Here is a 10,688-nt window from a genome sequence, read left to right on the forward strand (position 1 = left end):
TCGTTACCTCCCTCTTTTGTCACTCTGTTGGGTACACGGGTATGACAGCACGGAGGTTGGGGACAGGAGGGCGCCCTGGTTGTGTACGAGGGGCTCTCGGAGACAGGAACGGCCGCTCCAAAAACCGGTCTCAGCTCAGCCGAAGGAAATGAGTGGTTGCAGAGCACACGGCTCTCGCGGCTTTATATTCCAAGCGTTTGTGTTCTTAATATCCCGTGCAAAAGCTATTAAAGCAGCCTTTCAGGTGGTCTGGGTCTAGAAAAAGCTCCTCTCTCTGGCAGTGCCAGGGCTGGTAACCGTTTCCCTTTTAAGAATTAAAGTTCAGTGCTGGTTCAGCCGGCGTGAATTAAGAGCTCTGTTGTATCTTCTGCTATGCAGAATGCCTCGAACAAGAAAAAAACCCCGCCGTTGCTGCGTTTCTGGCTTTGCTGTTTCCTAGAAGCACGCAGAAATCTGCTGTTATTGTTGCTCTAATTGTAGGCGTCCTGCTTGGCTGCCGCACCGCTTCAGCGCCGGGGTGAGCCGCTCTCCTGAGCCCGCAGCCCAGCGGCGTTTCAGCAGCGTCGCACCCAGGGCCGTGCCTGCAGCAGGGCCTCGCTGATGGCTCCTTTCCTCCATGCTGCGCTGCAACCTGCTGGGTACGAGAGAGGCAGCTGATGGAAACGGGTTCGTTTGCCCTCGGGGCTGCCGGGTGGGGGCTGTTCTCCCTTTTTTTGCAGAATGGTGGGGCACAGCAGAGCGGGTGCAGTGCTGAGGCAATCCTGCAGCGGGCACCGAGCGCTGGGAGGGGGTGGTGTGGGCACAGCGGTGCTGGCTGGGGCAGGAAGGTCCCACTCGGGTCCGTGGGCTCCTCGCGCTCCCCGGGGCTGGCCGTGGGGAGCGGATCAGTCGACAGAAGCGCTTCCAGTGCTCACCCAGCCGCGAACAGACCTGGGAACCGCCGCGGGTTAAAACCAACCAAGCGAAACCGAGCGGCTTTTAATTCGTGTGAGGTTTGCCCTCTGGTTTGCCGCCGCTTTATGCGGCAGAGACAGCGGCGGGAGGACGTGGCTGTGTTCCCCCCCGCGGCCCAGACCCGGGCTTGGGCCGCCCCGGAGATCTGAAGGGCGCGGGGGGACTCTGTGGCTGCCTCATGGAGCAGTGCAGGGGGATGGGGTGCCCGTCGCCCCTCGGCCACCGCATCAGGGCTTGTTTGGGGCAGGAGGTTTGCAGCTTTGGGCCCTTGGGGACGGAAGAAGCAGACAGACGGCTGCTGGGAGAGGCAGATACACGCCTGCTGCGGTCGAAGCAGCGGGGCTGCAGCCGGCGCTGGCAGAGCAGCGTGGCCTTTGTCCCCTCCCGACCCGATCCGCCACGGAAGGATGGCAGCGGCCAGCGCGTGGCAGGCCCCGCCGCCAGCCGCTTTAATTAGCGCAGAGCCGCAGCTCGCCGGGGCGGCACGGTGCGGAGGAGGCACTGCAGCGGTTGCCTGCTCGCCGCGGCGCTGCCCGGCCTGCAGCCCGCACTGCGGCCCCGCAGCCGCTCGCCCAGCGCCTCCCCCGTGGCGCCCGCCCCCGTGGACCGCCCGCAGGAGGCACCGCAGCAGCTCGCCGGGCGTTTTGGGGCCGGGGAAGGACCCGAGGGTGTGCGGTGAGTGGGCAGAACGGGGCCCCCGGCTTTCGGACAGCACCCGCGGGGACGCTGAGGGTGGCGGGGGTTGGAGAGGGATGGGGGAGGCTTTTCGGGGGTGCTCGGGCGCTGCAGCGCCTGCGCCCGGCCCCCAGGGATTTAACAAATGCCGTTCTGCCAGGTGTCGTCTGCCGAAGCTCCGAGCAAACAATAAACCCGGATAAACCCGACCCGGCTGCGTGAGGCGTGCGTGACCGGCGCGGGAGGGACGCTCGGCACCTGCCCGCCACGGCAGGAGGGAAGCGGCTCCTGCGGGCGGCACCGCGCGCGTCCCCGCGGGCTCCTGCCCGCTGCGTCCTCCCCGGGCGGCAGCCACGCTCCCGGCTGCCCCGCGCCAGGCGGGTGGGTGACGTTTTTCTTCCACGCGGCTCAGCCCCCCCCCCCCCCCCAGCCCCCTGCCACGCACCTTCTGCGTGTCGCCGTCGTTCCTGCGCCGTGCCTGCCCGGGCGCCGCGAGGGGAGGGAAACAAACGGAGAGCTGCGAGCCTGGAGCCGGGGGCACAGGGCTCTTCCCCACCCCATCCTCCCTTCCCCTCCGCGGGGGGCCAGAAGAGTTGTTTTTTCCCCCAAAACCGCGTGTGGCACTTGCGAAGGGCGCTGGGGGGGCGGGTGATGACACCACCCTGGGGCACAAGGGAGCCCTGGGGACAGCCGCTGCCGTTACCCAGCGGCACGGGGGGCTCGGCAGGGGGACGTTTTCCCCCTTCTGTCCCCTCGAGCAGCTCTCGGGGCCCCCCGCCTGCCCCCGGTGCCACCGCCAGCCCCCGGGGCAGGTGCCCCCGCAGCCCCTCACACATCGCGGCTCCCGCCGGGGACCCCCGCTGCCCGGGCGGGATGCGGGGGGTGGGAAGAGCCCCCCCCCCACACACACACGTCCCTCCCCGCCTCACCCGCAGAAGCTTCCAGTTGTGGCTGAGTCACTCCCGCGGTAGCTCCTTCCCTCCTTGTTTTCGATGGAAGTTTTCCATGGAAACCCACGCTGGGCCGGGCCGCGGGCTGGGGTAAACACGGCTGAATCACAGGGAGCGTTTCGCCAAGAGCTGTCAGATGGTAACCATAGCGCGTGCCGCGAGGGGACGGCCGCCGCGCTGCCTTTTGGGGGGGGGGGGGGGGGGGGGGGGGCAGCGGCACCCCCTCACCCCCTGCGTCCCCCCGCCACCCACCCGGCAGCGGGTCACGGGCGCGGCCCTCAGCCCGAAACCTTTTTGTTTTTGGGGCCGCGCGCTCTCCGCGGATAAATCCCGCCCGGGTACAGCCCGGCGGGGATCCCACCCTGCGGCACGGAGGCAGAAAAATCCCAAATCCTCAGCCGCGGGCTCCCTGCGGGCAGCCTTACCCCGTCCACGCCGTGCCCCGGGATGCTCCAAACCGCACCGTGGGGGTTGCGTTTCCGCGGTGCCCACGAGCGCCGTCCCGACGTACGGACAGCGAGTAACAGCTCGGCCTCGCCGTGCCACCGGCCTCCTCGCCGTGCCACCGGCCTCCTCGCCGTGCCACCGGCCTCCTCGCCGTGCCGGGGAGCAGCACGGGAGCCGGGCGGCCTCCGTCCCTCGGCGCCGGGATCTGGCCCCGGGCCCGGCTGCTTGGAACCGCGCTGGGAGCCGGTGTCAGAAATCGGCGATATTTTTAACGCGCTCTGGAAGAAAAACTCGAGTCCGACGGGCGAGCGGGAGCGCTTGGCCTTCGGAACAACGGCAGCGCGGCCCCAAGCCTCCGAGGGGCCGCGGTCCCCGTCCCCGGGACGCTGCCCCTCAACCTGGGGCCGCGCTGGGAGGGGCTTTGGGCCCCCAATTCCGCGGGGCCGTGGCCGTGGCGCCCTCGCCACCGCGCTCTGCGCCCCAGGCACGGTCACAGAGCCTTTTCCCGGCGGCAAGGGGAGGTTTTGGGGACACGCGGCACCCCGCCGCGGGAGCTGTGGGTTCACCGGTTTCCAGGCCGGGGGGGGGGGGGGGGGGAGGGGGCCGAATGCACACCCCCCCCCCCCCCGAATCCCATTCTGGGTGGCAGCGCAGGGTCCCCACCTTGCCCTTTGGGGGTTTTCGGTGGGACTCCCTTGGGGACCCTCAGCCTGCAGAGCCCTCCTGTGGGGGGGGCCGTGTCCCCAGTCCCACCCCGCACCCCAGGGTGTCCCCAGCACCCGCCTGCACCTCAACGCGGGTCGCTGCCCCCCCCTCCCCTCCCGGGAACCCTCCCCCCGCCGCCCCCCCCCCGGGGCTTTGCCCAGCCGGTACCGGCTGCCTCCGGCTGCCCAGGGCCCGGTGCCCGGTGCCGGGGCGGGCCGGGCCGCTCTGACTGCGCCGCTCAGGAATCTCCTGGCCCCGGGGGAGGGGGGGGGGGGGGGTGGAAATTGTGCAACCTGCGCCCGCCCCCCCCCGGCCGCCGCCCGCCCCGTCGGGCCGCGCTCAGTCCCCGCCGCGCCGGCCCCGAGCCGGGCCGCGCTCCGCTCCCGGGGACCCCCCCCACAACTCCGGGACCCCCCCCACACACACACCTCCGGGGCACACACCCCCCCCCGGGACCCCCCCCTCCATCCCCTTTCTCCCCCCCCCCCCGGCTCCGTCTCCCGGTGCCGTCGGGGGGACGGTGGATGGCGGGGGAGGGGGTGGGGGGGGGGTCGGGACACCCGAGCTCCCCGCGGGAGCGGCGGCGGCCGGACGGGCAGGTGAGGGGGAAGGGGGGGGTTGGGGGGGAGAGGGGGGGGATATTTTTTTTTTTTGGGGGGGGGGGGGGTCTCCGCTGTTCCCGGTGCCCAGGAGGAGCCGCTCCGCGCCCGCCCCCCCGAACAGTAAGAGTTGATGTGCGGCGAGCTGCACCCTGCATGTGAGCTCCTACTGCCGCGGGGGGCGGGCTGTACCCGACGGGACCCCCCCCCACCAGCCCCCCCCCCCACAGCCCCGACGGGACCCCCCAGCCCCGGGAGGTTGGGAGGGGAGGGGGGGGAGGGCGGGTTACGGGGTGGGGGGGTGGGGGGGGTTGGGGTTTGGGGGGGGGCCGCTGCTGCCGCGCTGCGAGTGCGCCGGGCCCGGCGACCATGGCTGTAGACTGTTACCCCCCCAGCAGCACAGTAACAATCTAAAGCCACGGTCGCCCGAGCGACGTCGGGGGGCGTTGTGGGGTCGGGGGGGGGGGGGGGCGGTTATGGGGTCGGGGGGGGGGGGGGAGGGTTATGGGACTGGGGGGGGGGGGGGGGGGGGTTTCAGCCGGAGCCTTGGAGACGGCGACGAGGCGGCCCCGCCACCGCAGCGAGCGCGCCCGCCCCACGCCGCGTTGGGGGGGGGGGGGGGGGCGGCTCTTGGGGGTGCGGAGGAAAAAAGTGCGTGTGGGGGGGGTCCTCGGTAGCATCCTTCCCCCCCCCCCCCCCAAATTCCCACAGCCCTCCCGCGGCCCCCACGCGTGTCTGCCCGGCCGTAGGGACGGCACCACCCCTACCTGGGCTGCAGCGGGAGGGGGGGGGGGGGAGGCGTCCGCCTGGGGGGGGGGGGGGGGGGGCGGGGGCTCTGGTGTCTGCGGTGGAGGGGGGAGGAAGAGAAAGCGGGGGGTCAAGCGGGCACCACCGGGACCCCCCCCCCTCCGGCCGCTGTCCGTGTCCCCCCCGAGAAAAACAACAACAAAAAAAACCCCCAAACCAAGCGCCCATAACCGCCCTCCCCCACCCCTCGGCGGAGCGGAGCTCCCCGGGCCGCCCCGACGGCTTCAGCACTCGGGACAGCTCCCGACACCCCCCCCCCCCCCCTCCCCCCCCCCCCCCCCCAAAAAAAAAAAAAAAAAAAAAAAAAAAAAAACACAACCAAACTCCCCCCCGGGGGTGTGGGGGTGGTGTGTGTGGGGGGGGGAAGGCCCCTCCCACCCCGTGCCCCGACGTGAGGCCGGCGGCGGTGCCGAGAGGGTCATGATTCGGTAGGCATGACTGTAGACTGTTTACTGGCCTGTCGGTAAGCAGCAAGTAAAGCAGTCTAAGAGCCAAGGTGCGACGCGCTGACTCGGTGATCTCCTCGACGGGGTCTCCTCGCTCTCCTCCGACGGCCGGGGCTGGAAGCGACACGAGCCGCTGCCGCTGGGGGCCGGGGGGTGGGGGGTGGGGAGGGCGGGGGGTGGGGCCGATCCTTGATGGGGGGGGGTGGGGTGGAAGGACCGTGGTAGGGGTGGGGGGGGGTTTCGGCGGGGTCCCGTCGGGGGCGGGATGAGGAAGGGAGAGGGAGGAGGAAGCCGTAAAAAAAGTGAGGCGGGGTGGGGGGGGGGCAACCCGCAGCACGTTCAGCGGGGGGGGGACTGGGGGGGGTGGGGGGGGTGTAGGAAGCGCGCGCACGACAAGGATACGTGACATTTGGCGCGCAGGCATGGGGGGAGGGGAGGAGGGGCAGGAGGGGGGGAGGTGGGGGGAGCAGGGGGGGGCGGCAGGGGCAGGGTTTGTGGGGGGGGGGCAGGGGGGGGGGGGGGGCAGAGCCAGGGGGCAACGGGCAGAGGGGGGGGGGGGAATGGGTGGGTGGGGCAAACGGTCGAGCAGGGGGGTGGGGGCGTGAGGACGTGCTGCCAACCACAAGGGAGGGGGGGCCAACTGATGGGGGGCAGAAACACCGGCGGGGGTGCCGGGGTGGGGGGGGCAAGGGGCTGGCAGTGGGGGGATGTTAGGGGGGGGGGCGCGGCGGGAAAGGGGGGGAGGAAAGGTGGGGAGGGGTGGTAGGGGAGGTTTGGGATGGGGCGGGGGGCAGTGCAAGAAGCTCGCCTGGCGTGGGGGGGGAAGCTGAGTGGCTGCAAAGCTTGGACGGGGAGTGTTTGGGGGGGGGGGTTTGGGGGAGGAGGACTGTGGGGGGTTCAGGGGGGAATGTGGGGGGCGCACAGCGGCCGCCCCCGCGGCTCCGCCCCCCGCCGCACGTGGGGTCTGCGCACACAGGCGGCCCCGCCCCGCGTGCGGCCCTTCCGCCCGGTGCAGGCACGTGTTGGCTGCACAGTCCAGGCGGGCCCCCGCACCCCCCTCAGCTCACCGCATACCGGACACGTGGCCCCCCCCAGGACCCTAAACCCCACACCCACCCCCCCGGACCCGTCGGCCCCCCCCCACCCCCCCCCACGACCCGCCATCCCTCTCCCCCTGTCCCCGCGCACTCCCCCGAGGGCAGGTGCAGATCCCCCCCCCACGGCCCCCCCCCCCCTACGACTGCCGGGCTCGTTGTCCCTGCTTGACCTGGGAGGGGAGAGGAGGAGGGATGGGCTGGGGGGGGGGGCACGGGCCCTGCCCGGTTCCTTACCACCTCTCCCAACCCCCCCCCCTGAGCATCACGGCCCGGTGCCGGTTCCCGGCGGGGCCCGGTGACGGTGGCGGTGCTGCGCTGTCCGCAGAGCGCGGGGTTTTATAGGCGCCGGGCTTCGTAGTAAACGGGGATCTCGGCTCATTCCATGAGAAAAGCAGCAACCTAGGGCACAAATGACGTGAGCGCTACGTAGCGGGAAATTTAGGGAACGGGAAGACGCTACTATTTATATCGGCGGGGGGGGGGGGGGAAGCGTGCCCGCAAGGGGGTTGGGGGGGGGGGAGAGGCTTGGCTCTACCGGGGACCTCCCACCGGGACCCCCCCCCCCCCGCCCTTCCTTCCCACTATCCCCGCGGTTCCAACCTAGGGGTGGCAAGCCCCAGCAGCCCCATCCATCTTCATGCCGCAGCCCGGGGGCCGTGTCACCTGTGTCACGCCTCCGGGGGGGGGGGGGGGGGGGGAAGCACCCCGGCTGGGTGTCAACACCCGCCCCCAGGCCCAGACCCCCCCTCCCAGGACCCCCCCCACCCCAATGGGTGTCCCCCTGCTGGCTGGCGATGTGTTGGGGTAAAGGGGGTGCCCGGCCCGCCCCCCCCCCCCCACCCCCCCGGAGCAGCCTGTGGGGGACGGGGGACGGGGGGGGGCGCCCACATTGCCCACCCAAAATAAAGCCATGGAGCGGCACCCACCCACCAATGTCACCTGGTGCCCCCACCCCGCGAGCCCCCTGCAGGCCGTGGGGGGGCTGCGAGCACCCACGTGGTGCCACGCCCCATGCCCTGCAGGAGGTTGGTGGCAGCACAAAGTGTGTGTGAAAGTCAGAAGCGGGTCTATTTTTTTTTTTTTTTGGGGGGGGGGGATGTTTATGAGATTTGCCTGCCTCGGGGCGCGGCCCCCCCCCCCCCCAGCAGCTGCCCCACTGCAGCACCGCTGTTACCCTGCCCGGGTGTGCCCCCCCCCCCCCCCTTTCTCCAGCCTCGCAGGAGAGCACGGCCGCACGTTCCCCCGGGGCTGAGGCACCTCCAAAAACATTGTGTTATTTTATTTTTTTCTGGCGGCGGGGTGCACGATTGGGCAGGCTGGGGCTTCACATCACCAATTTCATCAACCCCCCACCCACCAAAAAAAAAAAACAAACACTATAAACTCCGTCCCCCTTGTTCCACCAGGCTGAGCCGACAGCCAGGTGGGGAGCGCGGTGGGCGGGGGGGGGGGACGTGGGACGTTTCGCGTCCCCGGTGGCTTCCCCGGGACGAAACCACCCACCCCCCACCCACCCACCCCCACCTCTCTGCCCCCCCCCCCACCCCCCCCCAGGTTCCTAGCCGGAGCCTTCTGACCTCACTGTGCTCTGCGCGAGCGATCATAGCGGGCCACGACCACGGCAACAGCGGCGTTGGTATTGAGAGCAGCAGCCGCCGCCGCTGCGCGGGGCGCACGCTTGCCACGACCCCCCCCCCCCACCCCCCCCAAAAAAAAAAAAAAAACGGTCAAACCACTCCCCAGCTTACAACCACCAAAAGAACCCCCCCCCCCTCCTCCGCAATCCGTTCGGAGTGCTTCCCCCCCCCCCCAAAAAAAAAAAAACCACCCTCATAAACCCCTCGGTAAAAATTAAGGACCCCCCCCCCCCCCAAATTAGGGACCACCCCCCCGCCCAAGTATGTGTGTGTGGGTGTCCCCCCCGCCCCCCCCCCCCCTTGTCGGGGAACGGAGCAGCGGTCGCCCGCCCCGTCGGGGCTCTACGGTTTGGAGGCGGCCGCTGTGCCGCAGCGCGCTCCCCGCCGCAAGCAGCCGTGAACTCACAGCCCGGGATTAGTCAGCACCGGGGCCGGCACCACCGGGCACCGGGCTGCGCAGCGCCTCCCCAGGAGGCACCGACCGCCCCCTCCGGGACCGGGGAGGGGCGGGCATTTTGCCCCCCCTCCCACACCACCCCATCTCTTCCCACGGTCCCCCGACGGCGCACGCAGTTGCCGCGTCGGGGTGGGGGACCGTGGGAAGGAGGAGTGGGGTGGGGATGAAGTCGTGCCCCCCCCCCACCAAAAATGGTCCCCGAGGTGGTGGGGGGGGTTGTGACGGGGGGGGGGGGGGGGGGGCGATCCGGAGAGCGGCCCGTTGCTGCCATCTCGTGGCTTTGCAGGCTCCTGTTCCCTTTCCCTGCCGCCCGCCCAGCAGCCCCCCCCCCGCCCCATATAAACCGCCGGCGGTCCCGTCTGGGGGAGCTCGAGCTCCCTTGGATAGGGCGCCCGGGGTGGGGTGGGGGGTCCCGCGGTGCGCAGCGCCTGGGTCACGCGTGGGGAGCTGGGGGGGGGGGGGGGGGGTGACCCCAAGGTGCGGCATCCTGGTGAAAAAGGCGGGGGAGGGGGTAGCACAAGAAGGGGTCCTCACCGTCTTGAGCATCGCCCTACGAGGTGTTCCTGCCGCCCCATGGAGCATCACCCCACAGGGAAGGGGTCCCATCGCCCTGCCGAGCATCGCCCCAAAACGAAGGGGTCCCATCGCCCTGCCGAGCATCGCCCTACAAGGCATTCTGCTACCCATGGAGCATCACCCAAGGGAGGAGTCCCATCACCCCGCTGAGCACCCACACCAAAAAGGAAGGGGTCCCATTGCCCTTCCAAGCATCCACCCCACAAGGCATCCTACTATATCCCATGGAGCATTGCCCCAAAAGGGAAGGGGGTCCCTTCACCCCATTGAGCATCACCCTAAGGAAGGGGTCCCCATTGCCTGCCAAGCATCACCCCACAACGTCACTACTGCCCCTCAGAGCATCACCCAAAAGGGTCCCATCACCCACCTGAGCATCCACCCCAAAAGAAGGTGATCCTATCACTCCGCCGAACATCACCCCACAATGTGTCCTGCTGCCTCGCAGAGCATTGCCCCAAAGGGAAGGGGGTCCCCATCACCCACTTGATCGTCATCCCACAGTGTATCCTACTGCTCCACGGAGCATCACCCCAAAGGAAGGGGTCCCTTACACTGCTGAGCATCCACCCCAAAGGGAAGGGGTCCCAGCGCCCTGCCAAGCATCACCCCAAAGGGAAAGGGTCCCATCACTCGAGCATCCCACAATGTATCCTGCTGCCCCACAGAGCGTCGCCCAAAGGGAAGGGGTCCCAGCACCCTGCCAAGCATCACCCCAACAGCGAAGGGCTCCTGAGGTTCACCCTGCAGGGCCAGGATCCCACCGCCCCATTTCACAGCACCCCGCAAGGAAGGGATCCCCTGAGCCACAAAACATCACCTTGCAGGGATGGGGCCCCTTGTTTAGCCGAGCATCACCCCAGGAAAAAAGGGGTCCCATCACCCAACAAGCACCCCCCCCCCCCCCAAAAGGGGTCCCTCTCCCACCCCAGCACCACCCCACAATTAGGGTGCTGTGGCTCTGCCCTTCCTGCCCCCAAAATAAAGATCCTGTGGTTTGGGGGACACCGGGCACATCGGGAGCACCTGGCGGGGCTCAGCTCAGGCACGAGGCAGCCCCAACCCCACAACTCCCCCAGCCGGGAGCGCTCAGCACCGCCACGAGTTTCACGGCCTGGCGATGCTGGGGGGGGGGGGGGCGACGTGACGCTCAGCCCCCCGCGAGGGCCAGGGCCAAGCAGGGGCCACGCGGGGGCTGCCGTGCCCCCGGCACCGCCGGGAAAATGAAGTGCGAGCTGCCAGCGGGGGCTCCAGGCTCCTGGCGGTGCCGGATGCGGCCCGGCTGGCCAACGCGCCGTAATCGAACACATGTGTGTGGGCTTCGGGAGAGGCTGCGCT

The 10,688-nt window shown here is 70.0% G+C and overlaps 1 protein-coding gene and 1 long non-coding RNA gene across 2 annotated transcripts; one reads left to right on the forward strand and one right to left on the reverse strand.

The window, feature by feature from the left end:
- Positions 1–459: 459 nt before the first annotated feature.
- Positions 460–5,559, reverse strand: LOC118261325 (translation initiation factor IF-2-like). The gene is made up of 6 exons (XM_050714817.1): positions 5,529–5,559; positions 3,900–4,024; positions 3,005–3,304; positions 2,559–2,679; positions 2,075–2,309; positions 460–631 (listed from the first exon to the last, which is right to left on the reverse strand). Exons 1-6 carry the CDS (start codon positions 5,557–5,559, stop codon positions 460–462), a joined length of 984 nt encoding a protein of 327 aa, XP_050570774.1.
- On the forward strand, positions 952–1,838 carry LOC118261327 (uncharacterized). The gene is made up of 2 exons (XR_004782381.2): positions 952–1,629; positions 1,790–1,838. It is a non-coding gene; the product is annotated as an uncharacterized LOC118261327 (long non-coding RNA).
- Positions 5,560–10,688: the final 5,129 nt, after the last annotated feature.

The sequence above is a fragment of the Cygnus atratus genome, chromosome 20, assembly GCF_013377495.2.
Source record: "Cygnus atratus isolate AKBS03 ecotype Queensland, Australia chromosome 20, CAtr_DNAZoo_HiC_assembly, whole genome shotgun sequence".
NCBI classification, from domain to species: domain Eukaryota; kingdom Metazoa; phylum Chordata; class Aves; order Anseriformes; family Anatidae; genus Cygnus; species Cygnus atratus.

Excerpts from the sequence above, each read along its gene's own strand:
- LOC118261325 (XM_050714817.1), bottom strand. The coding sequence starts at position 5,559 with ATGACCCTCTCGGCACCGCCGCCGGCCTCAC. Across the intron at positions 3,305-3,899 it reads TGGGCAGCCGGAGGCAGCCG|AGCGCGTTAAAAATATCGCC; the intron begins GTACCGGCTGGG and ends TTTTTCTTCCAG. Across the intron at positions 2,310-2,558 it reads ACAACTGGAAGCTTCTGCGG|GGCTCCCTTGTGCCCCAGGG; the intron begins GTGAGGCGGGGA and ends GGCTGTCCCCAG.